The sequence below is a fragment of the Osmerus eperlanus genome, chromosome 9, assembly GCF_963692335.1.
Source record: "Osmerus eperlanus chromosome 9, fOsmEpe2.1, whole genome shotgun sequence".
Classification (NCBI taxonomy): Eukaryota; Metazoa; Chordata; class Actinopteri; order Osmeriformes; family Osmeridae; genus Osmerus; species Osmerus eperlanus.
This window is the reverse complement of record NC_085026.1, coordinates 6,159,866-6,180,805: the sequence shown is the minus strand read 5'-3', so window position 1 is coordinate 6,180,805 and position 20,940 is coordinate 6,159,866. Positions and strand designations below refer to the sequence as shown.

At 45.0% G+C, this 20,940-nt stretch overlaps 1 protein-coding gene across 1 annotated transcript in view; it reads left to right on the top strand.

Moving 5' to 3' along the window:
• Positions 1–20,940, top strand: part of LOC134026331 (peroxidasin) — a 41,964-nt gene that overhangs the window by 12,103 nt on the left and 8,921 nt on the right. Inside the window, exons 3-16 of the mRNA XM_062468998.1 lie at positions 51–122; positions 2,900–2,971; positions 5,518–5,589; positions 7,156–7,227; positions 8,230–8,399; positions 11,088–11,205; positions 11,539–11,708; positions 12,948–13,220; positions 13,568–13,843; positions 15,555–15,667; positions 16,564–16,720; positions 16,934–17,042; positions 18,372–18,529; positions 19,808–20,814. Coding sequence (XP_062324982.1) covers positions 51–122; positions 2,900–2,971; positions 5,518–5,589; positions 7,156–7,227; positions 8,230–8,399; positions 11,088–11,205; positions 11,539–11,708; positions 12,948–13,220; positions 13,568–13,843; positions 15,555–15,667; positions 16,564–16,720; positions 16,934–17,042; positions 18,372–18,529; positions 19,808–20,814 — 2,839 coding nt within the window. The remainder of the gene's footprint in view (positions 1–50; positions 123–2,899; positions 2,972–5,517; positions 5,590–7,155; positions 7,228–8,229; positions 8,400–11,087; positions 11,206–11,538; positions 11,709–12,947; positions 13,221–13,567; positions 13,844–15,554; positions 15,668–16,563; positions 16,721–16,933; positions 17,043–18,371; positions 18,530–19,807; positions 20,815–20,940) is intronic.

Below are 20,940 nucleotides of genomic sequence, written 5' to 3'. Positions count from 1 at the left end.
AATACCACACTTACAGACTTTTACTAATGCTTGCTTTCATTACCCAACAGCCTCCTTAACAATAATCACATCAGAAGGATCCCTAGAGGTGCCTTTGAAGACTTGGAAAACCTCAAATATCTGTAAGTTGTTCTTTAAGTTAAGGTTGTTGTCTGCTATTAAAATAATATGGTTGCCATTTTGACCAGATGGTTGATGGTGGAGTTTTAGTGCTAATTGAACTAATAATACAAAGTATGTTAAAAGATGTCTGACTATACTGCTAGAAAAATCACTTTCTGGCTTTGGCAATGGCTGAAACTGGATGTTGCTAGACTTCTTTGTCAGACAAACAGTTTTACAGTGGTAAAGGTAAAAAGTTAATCTTTACAGATTGTCTAATCCTCTGTATTTGTCTGTCTGAGCGAGGTGACTCAAAGGATCTGTAGAGAACAGAGGTAGACATGAGGATAGTGTACCATAGCCCGGGGCTAGCTATGGTGTAGTTCCTATCTTTGTTAGTCATCCCCCTAGAAACTACCGGTCCTCAGTTGTGGTGGGAGCAAAACATACATGTCTGAAAGGTCTTCTCGCTGGGCTTCACCTCGTCTGCCTCCATAGGAACCCACCCACAAATGCTCCATGATTAACTTTGTCGCTGGACTAAAGAAGCAGGTCCCCAGTAAAAATGACCTTTTCTTAAAGGCTTCATAACATGGTTGAACCGCCTTTCATTCTTGATGAACGTTTGGGTTTGTTTCTGAGGGATGGACTGTTTTGTACGATCATTAAGATATTACTGTAGTATAGCATGTCTATCCTACAGGACTCTTCTTGTGTGTTCTGTTGTGTATTTGAGTTCTTCAAAGCCAAAAGGAGATTTGGTCTCGCATTTATCAGGTCTTGTTGAGACGACCTACAATATCTGGCATAGAAAGATCCCATGACATAACCCATCGCTGTTTAGACTTAGCAAACATCTCAGACAAGTCATGATTTCGACACCGTCTTGTCAATTACAGTATAGGCTTCACTTGGGAGAAAAGTTTAGGCAAAGACAGGATATGTCAATCTCTCTTGCACACGCACACAAACCACACCACACACACATTCTATCCCGACTGCATGCTGTAATTGGGAGCATGGGTGACTCCCACGTCCGTTCAGGGTCTATTTTAATTAAAAGGCCCCACTCTTTTTTAAAAGCAGAGTTAATCTGAGGACACCACCACTGCCTCAGCCCTTGTGATCACAGACATACCGCCATCCCCCATCCCCTGCCTTCTGATCCCAGTATACCATGGCCCAAGGCATTGTCCCCTCTCGAAACCCCTCTTCAGACCCCATTAAAGCCCACTACTTGAGGTATTTCATGTACTGTCTGTAAAGCCAGGTGGAAGTCTTTACTGCCCCCCTTAAAGAGGTCATTTTGCGGTCATAAGGTCCAGTTATGGGAAACGTGTTCATTCCGTCTATCTATAGTAAGTACTGTGTTCTTATCTAGATTCATTTGCTTTTATGTGGCTAAATATCATTGGATAGTCATTTTAATTTGTAGTGAAATTACTGTTTTTGAGACTTCTTACTTTAAATGCTACGTATATTTTCAATTTCCTTCCAGTGATAAAAATATCTTTCAGTTGTAGTTTGGTGAAACTGGGTTATGGGCCGGCATTGAAGCTGATTGCATAGTTGGAAGATTTCATTGTATCATAAAGGTCAAGGTTGGTTTGGGTTCAAGAATGTTAGTATAGTTGCGGAGTAAAACCTTTCCGTCTCCTATACTCTTCATGTGAACATTGAGAGGGAAATTAGCAGTCAGTTTAGTTCTCACTGTTCGACCATGTTGGAGGCCACTTGGGGAATTTCAGGTTATTGAAGCAGAGCCCTCCAGTCCTCTTCCCCTTGAGAGTCGACCCCATGGCTTCCGAATCCCTTTTCTCACGCAGTATGTTGCATTCACAGATGTCGACACACAGCACTTATATATGCACACACGCACACACACATACATACACAGTACCGTATGACTCATCCATCTGGTGTGCTCTTTTTTACAATTAGCCTCAAAGCCTCTACAAGTCAACTTACCTTGAAACTCCACATACTATTATGCTCTATGATCATCGGGGTCATATAGTGGAATTTTAACGGACACTTTAATTGTCACAAATAATTAGTTCATATTTAGGCTCTATTAGATTACATCAGCTTTTCTACATGTTTCTATGTTTGAAGTTAACAAGAAAGTTATGTTTCGTGAGAGCTGTATAAAGTATATCTAGATTATTAAGCAGATTTCCCTTGAGCGTCGTTTGAAGGATGTTTCGATCGCCGTTAATGGCAGCGTGTCAGTCAGCGAGGATGTGAACGAGAGTTCAATGCATTCTTTGGTCTTCAGCAACTTATCTGCTCATCACCCAGAGTGAAATATGATATCCCAACACACATGATTTCATTGAGAGCTTGCTGATGAAAAAGCGAGTGGAGGGAGATGTTTATTTTCTATACATCCACAGAGGGTCCATCCATGTCTCTCATTAAGTTCATGAAGAGAACAAAGACAGATGGAAGGAATTATAGCCATGAGCCATTATTATTTTAGGAGGCATAACACAAAACTCATTTTGAAAAAAGTTTGGGGCTATGTTGTGCATATTGTGTCTCAGTTCTTATTACCTATTGTAATGAGAAAATGACATGCCATACAGAAACATGTTTTGCATTTGGTGTGAGGTAAATAACCTTTTTAAGTGTCCAAAATATAATACCTCACATTGATTCTGTCGTTGAAATGTTCATGATTTTACGGGAATATATATCAGCTACTGAATTCAGGCATTCTTGAATGACCACCGGAGGAGAAGTTGATCTCCTGTGTTTGTGTTATGCTAATAATACTGATTATTTCTCCTTTCAGCTATTTGTACAAGAATGAAATCCAATCAATTGACAGACAAGCATTTAAGGGACTTGTCTCTCTAGAACAACTGTAAGTTACCGACCTTTTCCTCTCCCTCCTCTTCTTCCTCCTACAAGAACAAGAAACATGTCCACTCTTAAGAGACACAGTTTGAGTGTTAGTGGAGTAAGGCCTGCATAGACACTTCATAAATCACTATGTAAGAAGTAGTGAAGAGTAAAGGGTGGCATGTCATGGTGTCATGTGTGATGTGTCAAACCCTCTTACAATCCCGTGTGGAATCAAATTGGCTTAGAAATGATAATTGAATGGTCTATGTGTGCCTTACAATGTCTACATGATTACAACATCAGTCTTAATGGTTATCTCTCAGTTAGACTGGGACCATGCCCTTCTTTGCCACACACACGCAAAAACACAAACACACACACAAGCTCTTATACCCCCTTTCCCGTCAGCATCATGCATGTTGTCTGCACCCACCCTTGTGTGTTGCGCGGACCCCCCTGAACCCCCAGCCCTGCATGAGCAGCATGTCTCAGTGACAGATATGCACCAATCCCCTCGCCCCCAGCTAAGGCCTGATCTTCACTCTGCCCCAATGGCAGTCATATTTCACTTCAAGCCTCACCCTTTGTTCTCATGTAATGCTGTAGCTACAGCTTTTGTCGTGCAGCATGGCTGTACTGTGCCTTTGAAGGGAGCCCTTCCTTTATGCTTGAATGTAGTTTGTGAGTCCTCTGTCTTGTGCATCGCAATAAGTGCCGCTAGTTTGTATTGCATAGGAACTTTGTGTCCATTTATAAGTATTGGCAGTTTTTTGTCCACAGAATTATGTATTTTCCTGTCTACTACTACTAGCTATAAGATAAAGTTTCAACATAATAACTGTTTGATAAAGTTTGGTATAATTGTGCATGATCGTGCATTTAAACCTATTTTACCAAAATGTTTTTTCCCCAAAATTATTTTACATCTTTGTGTATTACATATGTTCCTTTTGATCAAAGAATAAATATATATGGCATACATTTATAAGACACCTTATCATATTTGATTTGGAGGTTTGAAAGCCATCTGGCCCATTAGGTTTCCATTGTGCAATGAATTCTGTCTTGGGAATCTCTACTCATTCCATAAAAGCTTAGCTCACTATGATGTAACAGCAGTTGTCCTGACATTAGATACAGCTCTTGTGCAAGAACTGTTAAACCCAATTAAATTGTCCTATATCAACCCATTATGGTTTTAACCAAACCAATATGGTCTGCCATGAAGTCTCCCCATCAACAAATTAAGAATTCACCATGTAGTAAATATATTTTGCCTCACATTTCTTAAAGGACTGCTCTATATAAATCAAATCCAACCAAATCAAAGTCTAAGACACTTTGCCTTGCAGCTGTTCAGAGTTTAAATTGAAATTAAATATTTTATATGCGGGTGACAAGTTCTGTGCCAGAACTGGGTTCACTTTATTGGGCTATTTACCAATGTGTTACCTTAAACCCACAACCAATAAGAAAAAATAACTCAGTCACTCAATATCTTCTGGCAAAATGTTCTGCAAGTGGCATCTTGGCAAATGTATTTTAAGTCTCACGTAAAACTTGGCCAGATACTCCAGCACTAGACAGATTAGTGCTGGAGAACACATATTTGGATTTTAAAATAAGACTTGGGTCGACATCTAAAAATCATTTTATTTGAAATAGTCATTACATTTGTTTCCATTTGGTCATAAATGATTCCCCCTCTCTCTTGTTGGTCTGCTTTCTCTCTTTCTTTCTCTCTCAATATATCTCTTTTTCATTCTCCTTGGCATTAAATGTGGCTGCCTACAGTAACATTTGTTATGGTGTTATCCTCTTATCTTTTTGCTTTTAATGCCTTGAAGAAAATATCTCATAATCTGTCTGTTTTTGGAAACAAGTTTAATTGTATGTCACAAGGCACAGATAATGAAGACAGTTGTTTAAAAACATTCTTTCAAATGTCACCTATTTGTAAATGAATATTTTGTTTCATGTGAGGGCACAAGACCATATCGTAGACAAGCTGTGCCTACTTTTCTCACTCAAGTGGCTAAAGTTGTTTTGGCTTGCTTTTAACTGTTGCTTTCTCTGTTTAAACAAAACTGTACCTTACCGTGACTGTGTTATTGGATTTCATTTTCTAACCTTTATTTATTGCTTTAACTTCAATGTTATGCTTTGATAGCTCACTGGTACTTGAACATAAATCCTGTTAACGTTCCATTATTCCAGTATTCCATTATTATATATATGTGCATTTTTGCCAATGGGCTTATACTTTTACCTTGTATGAGATAAGAATGCATGAACTTCAGATTCCGTTACGCTTGAGTTATGGCTTGATTTATTCCCTGTTAAAGATGTGCTATTTGGACAGGTAATGTTCCATAGACGGCTGAATCGTGTATATAATAGTATATATTTTTAAGGACTTCGGAAACACATCATTTTCTTCATCATCACCAGCAAAAGAAAACAACAAAGTTATTTACTGAGGCTTGTACGTTTGTGCCTAATGAGTTTTGGATGATTATCCTAATCAATTCTACTGTGCTGTGTCAATGCTCTTCTCTTTTCCAGTTACCTGCATTTCAACAACATTGAGTCCTTAGAGCCTGAATCCTTCACCCACCTACCAAAGCTTGAGCGCCTGTAAGTTCACAGATGAAGTCCGACAAAACACCTGCTAAATATAATTTACAGTAATTTGTTAATTTATTGACCTGAAACACTTGACCTGGCATAGTTCATTTCAGAGCACACAGAACTCCCTGTTTCCTACAGACAAATTCTATGAACCATGCTTAAAAGCAATGAGAGAATGATGTTCTTGTAATGGAATTGACTGTCCCCTGACCAATAGGCCCTTAATGTGTTTACCACAATGTTGGGCAGACCTTCAAATGACCTTCCAATGCTCAGAAAAGCTTATGATATTAGGACAGGGAATTTCCTTTACAAGTCACTTGTGGTCTGTTTCGACAGTTGTTTTCTGTCCGTCTTGGGTGAATACTAACCGGATTGGTGTGAGGACAGCTCAAACTTTGTCCTGTTGGCCGGTGTGTTGTGTCTGTAACTTTGGCTTTCCCTGTTCATTGTAGTTCTCATGTCTTAAGGTTGCTTGAGTGCTTTTGGAGAATTCCTCAGGAATTTTGTAGAAAATGATTGAAATTTCCACTTTGACCAATTGCCAATACTTTTCCTCACAAAAAAAGTGCTTTTTAAAATACCCATCAGCACCATTTGTGATTTATCCTTGGGGTTAAACCTGTCTGTCACTGCACTTAGCCCAGAGAACAGATAGATTGCTTCTTCAATCACACTCAGCCCTCCAGATGTAAGGGTGTCAAATCCTTGTTATAATAAGTCTGTTATTAAAGGGAGGTTTCCATAACAACAGAGCAGCATGCCATGGAAACCTCTGCTTATCAAACTTCTCATAACAAGGATTCGATGGGCTAAGAATGAGCCTGGAAAATATATCAATAACTCCCTGTGAGATTTATTTGTATGTATATACATATACAGTATACTGTATGCAATAGTATTTATATATCCACATCAAACTAAATTTGTATGGTGATTGCTGAAGTAAGTGAACTTATTCGCTATCTTAACATAACACAAGCTGTTCATCTAAATAATTCAAACGTTTTCTTTATTTTTCGCGGTCATTAGGCGAACACTAAGATTGTAGGCAGCCAAGTCCGGTTTACCAATTATAATCTTTATCACTAATAAAATATTCTGATGCTAGAAGGTTGTGATACTAGGATTTCCTCTAGATACATGAAACATAATTATCTGCTCTGTACTGCTGTTCTATACTGTTGTATCTGCAGTAAATTCTGTACACATTATTTTTATGTAAAATTAAATAATGTGTTTCTTTGTATTACATGCATTTAACTCGTATAAAATGTTTTCATTAAGAAGACACTTTTATCGTGGAATCTTTTGATCAGCAGGCAAATGTTCTTCCAATGAGCTATCTACTTAGGAATTTTCCACACTGTTATAGTACATACTGATAGTATTCAGATCTCATGAACCTGCTTCTCTTCCTCAGCAGACAGTGTGTTTACAGTAATAGGGAATGTTGATTGATTGTGGTCAGTAAACAGTGAATGCTTAAAATTCTCTCTCTCTCGCTCTCTCTCTTTCTCTCTGTATCTATCTATCCATCTATCTCTCCATCGCTCTTTCCTCCGGCCACAGGTTTTTGCACAACAACAGAATAACCAATCTTGTTCTGGGAACCTTCTCCCATCTGCAGTCCATGAAAAGACTGTAAGTACAGTGTTGATCCTAACTATTTATCACAGCATACCCCCAACACTGAAATACACAAATGTGTACACCATGGAGAAGGGGGGCATTATGAGTGTGTGTGTGTGTGTGTGTGTGTGAGAGACGGAAGGTCTTGCTGAAGTTAGATAACTATTAGAAGACAGGAGACTGTGTGCGTCTGACAGAAAGTAAATCACAATCATTGGTTTGGCCCCTCCCCTTTTACTTTCCTCTCAGTCATATTTCATTCAAAGACAGCGACGTCCAGGCTGTCATCAGATCTCCTGCAAGGACACAGTGGATTATCTACAATAGGCTGAACAAGACCATTAGAACCATCAATAGTAATTAATGTTGAATGAAAAGGCATAATAATAGTCCGGATTTCAACGTTAGTGTTTGTTGAAGAACCAATAATGGGCACATACAGTACACAATTCTCCCAGGGCAGGTCTCAGTTCATATTAGAAATACATGAGTCACAAGTTTAGATACAAGAAGTCTGAACTTCAACAAACTTGTGACTTATGCACTGCTAGTTGCCCTCTTCTCCTTTTCACATTTAAACTCCAAAACACATTCCAGTGTAGTTGGCTGATCGTATCCATTGCCAGGTGTGGTGCTCTGGATGTAGAGTGGGAGTGTGTGTTGTCCTGATGTTTAGACTGAGTCGGTCTACTTAGTCTACATTTGGGAAGTTGCCAGAGAGGTCTTACATCTCCGTGACACCATTGCTAGCTCCCCACAGTGTAATGTAAGGTCTTGGATACCCTGGGAATATTGAATTGTGTTGCAATTGACTATCGTATGATCTGTATAACAGCTCTGTTGATTGTGATGTATACAGTGAAATATGCAATGACAAGTGAGCTCGCACATTTCTCAAGACGGCAGGTGTACAACACACAAAACGACAACTCACATGAGACAAATTCTCACCGTTCCTCTCTCTCTCTCTTGTCTTACTTCTCGGTGTGTGTGTGTGTGTGTGTGTGTGAACAGGCGTCTGGACTCTAACACACTGAACTGTGACTGTGAGCTGCTGTGGCTGGCTGACCTGCTGAAACAGTACGCCGAGTCAGGCAATGCCCAGGCCGCCGCCACCTGTGACTACCCCAGCAGACTGCAGGGACGATCTGTGGCCACGCTCACCGCTGAGGAGCTCAACTGTGGTACGCTGGCACTTCAACTAAGTTCACTAACACGCACTCCAAACCACCGAACTCGAAGCCACATCCCCACCACACCTCATTCAGTTGGGACCCCGTAGCAGTTTTACCTACCAACAACTCGACAGACACAAACACACGCGCGCACTCATACCCACTGCCAGTTGTTCCGCCAGCGGTGCCCCAGCAGCTGACCCCATAGCTGGGTAACATGTCGGCATCTTCTCCATATAACGACACTACCCAGGGACCCTGGAAAGGTGGCTCAAGAGAGTGATAGATGAACAGGAGTGTGCTGTTGAGGTGTGGGAGTCTGATGTCAGGAACAGTGCGTTGGGGCGGCCCCCCGGTGCATCCCCCGGGTGGTGTCTTTCAATGGGCAACGTAGGACGATTGATCAAGTGTCTGTCTCCCTTATTGGCTGGGACTGTGGAGCGTGGGTGGACGGCTAGCATGAGTTATCCCTCTGCCGTTACGCAAGCAGAAGTTCCATGGTACTGGAAGCTAAGCATTCCTCCCCAGTTGTTTTCTCGATCATGTAAATGCAAAAAACACGGTCACATTCCCTTTCCCGGCTCCACCTCTGTGGATGCCATCATCGGGAGGTTCAGGCCATCGGGTAGAGCACTTTGTGCGAATCTTGGCAACACAGGCCTCAGGAGCGCCTTTGGCAGTCTTGACTTCATCGTAACCCTCCACCTCAGCACGTCTGCATTTGCAGGCACAGGAAAATAGAAGCGTGTCTGCTTTGCTGCGCGGCGGAACCCCATCACTCCCCTCCCGTCTCCTTTTCGCTTTTTTCTTTTCCCCCTTTGGCCTGTAAGTTGGGGGAAGGGGGGTGAGGGAGGACAATGTTGAGCAGGCCGCGCAGCTGTCAAAACACACTGACCCCTTCCGAGATGAAGTGCCACCTCCCTGCCTCTCCACTCTGGCAACCCATGAGCAGCCTTTCCCTCCCTTATGGAAAGTCCTTATGGAGAAGCCCGGCCCTGGGTTGCCACGTTTGGAGTCAAGTCCGACCAATGATAGTGTGCCTGTGTTAATGTGGTGGTATGATGGGGGTGATTGTGAGCAAGGTTGACCCCTAAAAGTTTTCCTTGTACAGAAACCCCAAATACTTAGAAGATCTAACACCTCACTATCCATCCACTGACCACCTCTGTGTCTCCACTGTCTTCAGAATCTGAATCAGAATACGTTTTAATCGCCAAGTAGTTTACACAACAAGGAATTTACTTTGGTATTTGGTATTTACACAATTTTCTTCCATGTTTGTATTCACCGACAGACTCCCTCCAGTGCAGAACTGTGCAGAACTGTGACGAATGTTGATCTAGATTGACCATGGATTCTAATTAGTCTGTTTAGACTGAGGTTGCATTGCAAAAAATCTGACCTGTATCCGATTTAGGACCACACAGGAAAATGGCCCAAATCAGAATTGAAAAGATCAGATTCCTTGTGATTTGTGCGGTTCACACTGTTATGAAAGAAACTGATCTGAGTCTCATATGAACAAAATGTTTGATTCGGGCCTCTTTTGCTTGGTGTGATGGTAGCCTATGGGGTATGGAGGGCATGTCTACGTTCTGAAGAGTGTGGTTTGTTTGTGAGGGGAGAGGAGAGGAGAGGAGAAAGAGAAAACAATAATGTGAAGCCAATTCTCACTGGGGCCTTATTCAATTTTCCTGCCGCATGAAGACATATGTGTGTTTGCGCACGCAAATACCCATAAGTACTTGACCTATAATGGTCCAGAGTGATTTCTGCCTCTGCTAGTGGCAGAAAGGTCAGCTCCTTCACTGACACAGAGGCCTACAGCTCACTCCCACTGACACTCTAGTGCAAACAGGGGAGCTGGTTTACACTTGGAAGTCGAACAACAGTTTCCTCCATTGAGATTGATATGGTCTGGAGTACCCTTTCTGTTCGAACTGGGAAACCCCCCACTATTGGCCTCTTTTGTGTGCGGTGTGTGGGTGAGTGTGTTTGAGTGTGTAAGGGGGATCAGTCTCGGGGGACTAGAGTTCTCCGTATGTCATCATTCTGCCTCGAGTTTGACTTGAGGGTCCCTGAGGACACGCGTGGGAGCATGAAGCACATGCTTGTGGCGGTGCCGAACCTACTTTGCCCGGCCTTCGTGCTGTACTTTGTGTACTTGAGGTCGTTTCGTCGTGATGTCACTGTGGTATCCGTATCACCGTCAAACGTTCTTTTTTGTAGTTGTTGTTTTGTTATTTCCTAGTATTTCCTAGTTTAAAAAGGGGAAAGGATGAAAAATGTTATGACCAAGTGTAATGAAATGTTATGACCAAATGGATGTTTTCAGCCTCCCTAGATACCTTATCGACTGTTTGTGAGACCAGGCTGTGAGAGGGAGTATGTGCATGTGTGTGGGGAGGAATGCCCATACATTATTGACCTGTCAAGACAGCCAATCCTTTGGGTTTTATGAGTCAGATAAGCCGAGGGTGGTCTCCTGCCGGCCTGGGATCTGATACGCACACACACACACACACACAGACGAGCACAATCCCGTTCCACACAGTCTGTATTTAACATACAAACACGTGCTCCCTTCTCCTTCTCCTCACTTGTCTCTACCCCCTTGACCCTCTTTCCTCTCCTAATCGACCTGCCTCCTTCTGTCCATCTCACTGTCTTCAACCTCCTCTCCCCCGTCTCCCTCAGAGGTGCCCAGAATCACGTCAGAACCCCAAGACGTAGACGTGACCTCAGGGAACACTGTGTACTTTACCTGCAGGGCCGAGGGGAACCCCAAACCTCAGATCATCTGGCTCAGGAACAAGTAAGACACCCCCGCCCTTCCCACTACCCTCTCTGAAACTCCTTCACCCACGGATGACTGGTGCCATGTTCTGTCAGAGTCCTTAAAAGTCCATGCAGCGCAAAATAATAGTAGTAACAGTAGCTATTCTGAAGCACTTCCTGCTATTGCTGTAAATATCGTAAACAATGTTTTGTTGCAGTCCTGCTAAACCGAGCAGATTCCACCAACTCCGTCGTCACCGTAATGTTTTCTGTAGATGGTGATGTCTAAAATCAGATCCCCATGCCCACATGGACAAAACGACTTGTATGTCTGTGACCCATTCGGATCTAATGTGACCCCCACCTCCAGCAATGCTCTGAACATGCGCGACGACTCTCGCCTGAACCTGCTGGAGGACGGCACCCTGATGATCCAGGACACCAGGGAGACGGACCAGGGCGTGTACCAGTGCATGGCCAAGAACGTTGCTGGGGAGGTGAAGACCTCGCAGGTCACCTTGCGCTACTTCGGAGCCCCCTGTAAGTAGCCGGGACACTTCACCACCAGGAAACCCGGGATCTGAGAAAATACGCAGTCACTTGACAAAATGCTTGGGCGTTTGAAGTGTCAACTACTCCCACGCAGCTACCGGAGCAGTCGTGTATGTGCTACTACTGTGAGGCAAATCAAAGGCATCTCAATTACGTTCCAATACTTCCTTGTAATTGATATATGATAGAAGACATACATATAAGAGTCGCACCTCTGCTCCTGGTGTAATTGAATAGTTTGTTCGACAAATGACTTTTCCACCTCAGACTTTTCGAGTGTACTCCAAATGAGTACACGCTTTGTGAAAGTGTACTGCCCATGAATACACATTCAGGTGGGCTCCAGAGAAGGAAAAAAGCTCAAAATCTCAAAGCTCTAAGCAATTCAACAGGTGCACTGTACCCTTCCTGGTCATTCCAAAGCAATGGTGTACAAATAGGGGCTGAATTTCCATATGTGTAGGCCATTCCATCCTCAGTGTTTGAAGCAGCAGAGCAAGTTGCATAGTTCAGAGTTGGTGTTATAATGCCTAATGTCAGTGCGGTCATTCCAGAGGTCAAAGGGCACATAACAGGTTTTTTTTCCCACAGAGCAGTCAGCCAAGCCTGCCGTGTTCAATGATGAAAGTGTACCCCCTCGAAACAGACACACACCCACTCATCCCTTAGTTACTGTATTGTGTCGCTGTGGGAGATGAGCATGGCTGTCTCCAGGTGACCCCGAGGTTGTTGCGTGGGTGACAGAGATCCAATGGTGGACCACAATTTCTCTCAGCGCAAATGTGCATTTCCTGTGGGTGTTTGTGTATGCGTGTCTGTGTGAGAAAGAGAGCGATGAGGCTGTTGACCTCCAGTCCCTTCTGTGTATACAGTATAGGCCCTCATCTTTTTTTCTCTCTGTGTAAGGGTTATGTTTTCTACTTCTTCTTTGTACAGTGGCCAAGTATGAAGGGAGTTCAGTGACTCAGTCCATCCATAATTTGTCAGTTCACAAATTGTTCTCTACAGTGCTTGGCATGACATGACATGCAGCTTCATCGGCTGCCCCGTCAATCGGAATAAAGATTAATGTCTCAAAATGCAATGTTTTTGTAGTCTCATAACAGACTATTAACGTAGGTCTAAAGGACAACAAGCTCCACAGCTGCTGACAATTCTCCCCCAATTTGTTCCGTTTCCTCAAACCTTCAACCCCTCCCCGCCCGCCCACCCCTCTCCCTCCTCCAGCTCGGCCCAGCTTCGTGATCCAGCCCCAGAACACGGAGGTGCTGGTGGGGGAGAGCGTGACCCTGGAGTGCAGCGCCACGGGTCAGCCCCAACCTCGGGTGACCTGGACCACGGGGGACCGCACGCCACTGCCGGCCGACGCCCGCATCAACACCACGCCGTCGGGCGGGCTGTTCATCCGGAACGTGGCGCAGGCCGACAGCGGCCAGTACACCTGCTTCGCGTCCAACAACGTGGACACCATCCATGCCACGGCCTACATCATCGTCCAGGGTGAGAGACGGCATCCGCGCTCCCAGTGGGCCCATCTGTGTGCCGCAGTAGCACTCGTCTCTGTCCCCATGGGATAAGAGGTGCATGGCGTAGTTTAGTTGTGTGACTGTACAATGACAGGCTTCACCTTTTGACCCGGTTTTGTGCTCAGGAGCAGAAGTACTCGAAGCGTATGTGTAGGATGCAGATGCACAATGAAGATTGGAATGTGAGCACTTAGTAACATATATCGTGGAAGCCGATACACAGCCTGCGCAGACGAACCCAACCCAGCGTGTCGTGTCGTTTCTCTTTCTCCACGCTCCCACCCCCACCCCCTCCCGCCCCAACCCCACCCCCCCACCCAGCCATCCCCCAGTTCACGGTCACTCCTCAGGACCAGTCGGTGCTGGAGGGCCACACGGTGGACTTCCCCTGCGAGGCCGGCGGCTACCCGCAGCCCGTCATCGCCTGGACGCGGGGAGGTAGCCCCCTGCCCCTGGATCGCCGCCACCTGGTCCTCTCCACCGGCACGCTGCGTGTGTCCCGCGTGGCGCCCCACGATGAGGGCCAGTATGAGTGCCAAGCCGTCAGCCCGGTGGGCACTGTCCGCATAGCCGTCCAGCTTAACATCCAGCAGAGAGGTGCGGCAACACCAACTCTTATATTTACACTTGAGTTATTCTCACATGTGCTGTGGATGCTATATCCTACTGTATACTCACCTAATCATGACTTGCTCTTTACAAAGCAGGGAAGTGTGACTACGTCATAAGAGGAGTTGTTTCTTCCTGTTTGACTCCTTATTCAAATGATTTCTCAATAGCTAAAAACACAGTCGTTCGATAGTTATGAAAGAGCACGTTCATGTGTCCTAAAGATGAGAACAAGGTTGGGGTTACATATGACAGCAAGCACTTCTTTACATACTGAAATGCAGACTCATATTTGATGCAATTGCAACTACTTGATTGTGATTACACTGTACTTGACTACAGGAAAGAGTAAGGGTTATGGTATGTTCTGCGAGGGCCTCTGCAAACACTCTGTTTAAGAGGAGGGGAGTTGAGGGCACTAAAACTCTTGAGAGGGTGGGAGTGAGAGACCACTGTCATCTATGCCTAATTTGTCGTTTACATGTAGAAAAGCCTACAATTACAATGAAACAATGGCCACACAGAGCATCATGTTGACAGGCAAATGGCTGTATGTGTGTGTGTGTGTGTGTGTGTGTGTGTGTGTGTGTGTGTGTGTGTGTGTATGTGTATGTGTATGTGCCGCTGTCTGTATTTGTCTGTGTGCGTTTTAAATGACAGGCTTCACGTAGCCTAGGAGAGCATGGCAGCCTGTAATCCCTAGATGACAGCGCGTTTTCCATGTAGTAATGGCTGTTAACATGCCCCAAACTACATGTTGCGTAATGGCCCCACACTATAAACACCGAAGCCCACAGCAACGCCATGTGATGGCTTTTTTATGGCAGTGAGGTTTGTCAGCGAACGGCAGCTGGAGAAGGAGAGAAAGAGAAAGAGAGAGAGAGAGAGAGAGAGAGAGAGAGAGAGAGAGAGAGAGAGAGAGAGAGAGAGAATGCAGACTAACGAATAGGCTACAAATTGACAAAAACACACACAAAAGCATTCACTGATACCCCTTTAGCATCTTGTTACCCTCACTGTACGGTAAATCACTTTTTTTCTGAGTGTCTCCAATTCAGAAGATTACATGATGAAATCTAACACTGATAGAAAGTTAACAGATCATTTATGTTTAGTCCTTTAGGACTCCCCTCCACACACACACACATTCTGCTCACAATGGGGTCTTTTCCTTGAACAGGGAGTGGGGATATATTCCTACAGCCAGTTGGCTAACCACAGGAAAAACTGTCAAGTTCCAACTGGGAAAGGCCTCCCTAGACCAGCTGTGATGTGATTATATCCATAATTAGTGTGACACATTCTCCTTGGCCAGTGAGAAATGACCTCAGAATAGCTGTCACTATGCAAGGGAGAATCTTCAGCTGTTCTTCGTTAATCTGTCTGTGTGTGTGTGTTTTGTATGTGTGTTTGTGTCTGTGTCTCAGTGTGTCTGTGTCTGAGTCTCCATCTGTGTCTAAAACTACATGCCATTATGTGTTGTACAACAAAATGTATTGGCAAGGTTTAGCAAAGGCTGCATCTGCAACTGTGCCTGAAACTGTAGCTTGAACTGCAACTATTGTAACTATCACTGTCATCACTGGAACTACAACTGAAGTTATATCTTCTACGACTGTAACTTCACCTTTAGGATGTGACTGTAACTACGGTGAGTGCCGGGTGTGTCATCATTAACACGTTTGTTTTAAATCATCAGTAACGCCTGTTTTCACAAATGCTCCAAGGGACCTGACGGTGGAGTCTGGGTCGGACGTGCAGATTCCCTGCAGCGCTCACGGCCAGCCCCAGCCTGTCCTCACTTGGAACAAGGTTAGACAGCTGATCGTGCTGGTACTCGTTTACGCTTGCCAATGGCCTCGGCCCATCCACCACTGATAGGGGGGAAGGTTTCAGGAATGAATGGGGATAATTAACAGTGGTGGAATATTTTTGTATTCGGTGGTTGTGACTCATGGTTGAAGTTGTTTAGATTCGATTAGAAAAAGGTTACAAATTGTTGTGGTTTAAGGTAGCAACTATAAAAGGCAGGATAGGCACGTTTTGCAAACCTGGCCATTTTAGCTGAGTTTGAAAGGATTCAAACCTAAATATCCCACCCCCTCCCTTCAAAGACACTCCTCCAAAACACGTGAACATGCTCCCTTACTACTGCCAGGAAGTAGACAGACAGACAAGTAGCCTGTGCAGTCATTGCATTTGGTCTGAATGCCGTCCAATCATTAGTGCCGGTCCAACCTTAATGATCGGTCATGTTCATAATAGTCCTGCGACGCCCACAGATATCAGATTGATTCAATTTTACTGTCAAACCTTTAGTTCTATTGGTTGCTATCATGATGTGAAGTTTATTTCCGCAAATATGACAAAAAGTACTTCTAAACAACATTGCCTACCCTGCCTTTAATGTATATCCATTGTTACTGGAAGCTGTCTTATCATGGAGGATAGTGCAGTCTACATTTACAATCTCCAGACAGAAAGCAGGTGTGTGTGTGCATGTGTGTGTGTGTGGGGGTACATGTGAATGTGAGTGTATATAAACACGTGTGCGTACGAGTGAGTTCATGCATGTACCAGCCTCGTCACCTGTCCAGTCAGCTCTTAGGGTCATGACCTCTTCCCTCTACCACTGTTTCTCATCCCCTTTTCTCTTATTTTTCTGCTCTGCTCCCCCCCCCCTCCCCCATGCTGTCTGACACATCCAGGATGGGGTTCAGATAACAGAGAGCGGCAAGTTCCACATCAGCCCTGAGGGGTTCCTAGAGGTCAAGGATGTGGGTCTGGCAGACCGTGGCCGCTACGAGTGCATCGCCCGCAACCCCATTGGTTACCAGTCTGTCAGCATGGTTCTCACTGTTCAAGGTATACAGCCAAGTGAATGTTTTAACTGTATTGAGTGCTCATTCTATTTCCTGCACGTATGTCATTTATCCCCATCCGACATTACTGCACTCTTTTATTCAAGCAGTATTGCTTTAATAAAGCATTGCTTCTCTTTCTCGCTCTTTTTTTCTGTCACTTTCTCTCTCTCTCTGTGTGTGTGTCTCTACCTCATATCTCTCCCTCACGCTTTAGTTCCTCCTGTAAGCAGATCCGGGGACACATTTGTTACCTCGTCCATCGAGGAAGCCATACGAAACGTGGACAGCGCCATTGAATCCACCAGGAGGCGTCTGTTTGACGGGTAAGGCCGAGCACCAAGTGCGCTTCATTCAGAGGGTAGGCGTCAATCTGCTGAACATAAGTAGTAAGCCTAACTGACACTGTTACAAGTGTAAATAGGTCTTGAAATTTGTATATCCTCTACACAAAATCCCCTCTGCAAAGGTGTAGGCGATGACAGAGTGAGTCATGTTTTGTTTGAGCTCTGATGTGGTTACCAGGAGTGTGTTTCCTCCAACACAAATGCAGCACATACATGATAGCACAAAGCCATTTGGGGGTTTCCAACTTCCACCCAAATGACAAAAACAGATGGAAAACTTACTTCTCTGTGCTTAGAATACTGTCTTTGTGTTCAGAATCAGAATTTGGTTTATTCGCCATGTAGGTTTACACAAACACGGAAATTACTGTGGCAGGAAGGTGCAAACAATAAACGATACGGATCTTAAATTAAAAGTAAAAAGGTACAATAGTCTAACTAATTCTAGGAACTAAACAATCAAAACATTTTAACAATTTAAAATATAAAATAAAAATAGAATAAGAGTATGAATGGGCAGCGTAGTGCAAAAAGATCAAGGTGGCTTGTGCGTAGTGAAATAGGTGTCGGGTGTTTGTGTGTTCATATGTGTATCAATAACGATCTTTGATGATGATTTTTTGAACATTTCTGTCAAAACTTTTGAGGGAATGTATTTAAAGTTATCTAAAGACATTTATTATTTTAACAAAGCAAAAAATTAATTTACTCTTTGTGTAAACTACAATATACACTTTTCTTTAATAATATTTTATGATTTTATCCATGCCACATTGGTATTTAGAACCCCATTTACCATCCTTTCATTATGGTATTATTTAGATAGAGTAATCATTGAAAACCCACAGTAATTCATAATTTATTTATAAATTAGGCTTTTAAATCTAAATTGATAGAGACATAGGTTTCAGAATGACCGTAAGTAAAATTAAGTTTGAATTAAATTAAATTCAAATTTAAATACTTAAAATAATTTTGTATAGTGATGAAACAGCAGCATCCACCATGTTCATAAACAGCACCATTGGCCATCTGTTCATTGTCCTTCTGGTTGTGTATCTCAATCAAACTTTTTCATGGCTTAAAAAGCACCACATATCTAGTAGACGCATTGCAGAGCTGTAAGGGTGTCATGAGAAAGCAGCGAATCAACGTGTTGATCTTTTATGGGAGAGTGAGAGCATGTTTACACAGCGTTATCTCCGAAATCTGATGTCAGGACAGCCAGACCGTGATGAGATCCCTTCTCTCTTCACGATCTATTTCTCTCTCTCACTTGCTCTCTCTCTCTCTTCCTCCCACCCTCAGTCAGCCCCGTACCCCAGGCGAGCTGCTGGCCCTGTTCCGCTACCCCCGGGACCCCTACACCGTGGAGCAGGCTCGCGCAGGGGAGATCTTCGAGCAGACACTGCTCCTCATCCAGAACCACGTCAACCAGGGACTCATGGTGGACACCAATGGCACAGGTGAGAGCCGTACACACATACACACCCAGTTACGGGTCTTACGTGTAGGCGTCATACATGTAGGTCCCCTTATCAAATCAGGTGTGTGTTTTTCACAAACTGGCCTGAGATAAATGAATTCAATGCAGATGGCACTTTACAAGTAGTCTTAGACTAAACATTACTTCATCACCGCTCCCTAGTTGATGACTACATTTGGAGACTGGGTGCTAATCTTTAGAAAGAAATAGTAGCCGATGTCACAAACCCTGCTATTTTCTCGGGCTTTACTCCATCACTGTGAGCATATCAGGCCTCACGTCTTTCCCAACATCTGCGTGTCGTTTCCTGTTCTCACCGATCAGGGGGCCTATGAGATGACCACAGCTCGACACGACTCATAAAACCTTTTTACGACCTCATGTCCTCATGACGCTCCCTGGCTCGCTAATGTGATCAGCGGTCTCGGGTGAACCTCCGCCCGTGACTTTGTGAGGGAGTGGAGGCCGGGTGGGGTAGGGGTATCCAATGACCCAAATAATCCCCACATGGTAATGGTTTAATAGGCCTGAAGGCGGAGGTGGCAGTGAGCAAGTGGGAGATTATTATGGCCACTGTGAAAGATACGGTTAGAGAGAGAGAGAGAGAGAGAGAGAGAGAGAGAGAGAGAGAGAGAGAGAGAGAGAGAGAGAGAGAGAAGGCTTGGAAAGGAAAGGTAGAGAAAAGTGTTGGAGAGATTGAATGAGAGAGAGAGAAGGCAGTGACTAAAAGAGGAAGAGATGGAGTGTTTTCATATGTTATGAAAACAGCCAAGTGCTCATTGTTGCACTGGCCCCTCAGTCTGCCTACAGAGGATTTCTCTCTGTCAGCAAAAAACAATGAAGTCTGTTTGGACTGTTGCCATGTGACTTAGATCAGTCACACACACTTTACACACACACACACAAACTCAATCACACATTTTATTGACAGCCAATTCCTCAAGTCATCTTGACTTGAGGAATTGGCAGACCACACCTCTCTGCACACTGTACAGATGTGCAGTGTACACACACGGATGCACACAATCATAGAGCCCTTGCTTGTCTCTCACTCTCTCCTCACTCTCTCTCTCACTCCCATTTGAACTCCGTCAGAATATGTTGCTGAAATGTTGAGCTTTCAGGCTTTCAGTTTAAACGATCCAGGCCTCTGCCTCTGTTTCTGGCCTGTTTAGTTCTCAAATATATTCAGACAGTATACAAATAATATACTTATATATTGTCCATACCCCCCCCCCACACACACACACACACTCAGCTTTCCGCTACAACGACCTGGTGTCCCCCCACTTCCTGGATGTCATCGCCAACCTCTCAGGATGCACGGCGCACCGCCGCATCAACAACTGCTCCGACATCTGCTTCCACCAGAAGTACCGCAGCCACGACGGCACCTGCAACAACCTGCAGCACCCCATGTGGGGAGCCTCCCTCACCGCCTTCGAACGCCTCCTCAAGTCCGTCTACGACAACGGCTTCAACCTCCCGCGCGGCGCCACCGAGCGCTTCCACAACGGCCACCGCCTCCCGCTACCTCGGCTGGTGTCCACCACCATGATTGGCACGGAGACCGTCACCCCCGACGACCGCTACACGCACATGCTGATGCAGTGGGGTCAGTTCCTAGATCACGACATGGACGCCACGGTGGCCGCCCTCAGCCAGTCGCGTTTCTCCGACGGCCAGCTGTGCACGCAGGGCTGCACCAACGACCCGCCGTGCTTCCCCATCCAGTTCCCGCCCAACGACCCTCGCCAGCTGCGCAGCGGCACGCGCTGCATGTTTTTCGTGCGCTCCAGCCCCGTGTGTGGCAGCGGCATGACGTCCCTCCTCATGAACAGCGTGTATCCACGGGAACAGATCAACCAGCTGACCTCCTACATCGACGCCTCCAACGTTTACGGGAGCTCGCGCCACGAGTCGGAGGAGGTCCGCGACCTGGCCAGTCAACGGGGCCTGCTTCGCCAGGGGATCATCCAGCGCACGGGCAAACCCCTCTTGCCGTTCGCCACGGGGCCGCGCACCGAGTGCATGCGGGACGAGAACGAGAGCCCCATCCCCTGTTTCCTGGCCGGTGACCACCGGGCCAATGAGCAGTTGGGGCTGACCGCCATGCACACCATCTGGCTGAGGGAGCACAACCGCGTCGCCAACGAGCTTCTGCGTCTGAACCCCCACTGGGACGGGGACACCATCTACCACGAGGCGCGCAAGATTGTGGGAGCCCAAATGCAGCATATCACCTATAGCCACTGGCTGCCTAAGGTAAGATCCATGTCTCTTTCGCATTTTGGATTTCCGCTCTGAAGGGGAAGTGGTTTTGGAGACGCTCGGACTCTCTAAACTGGAGATCGGGAAGAGTAGCATAAAGAGGTTTGATGATCTTCCTCC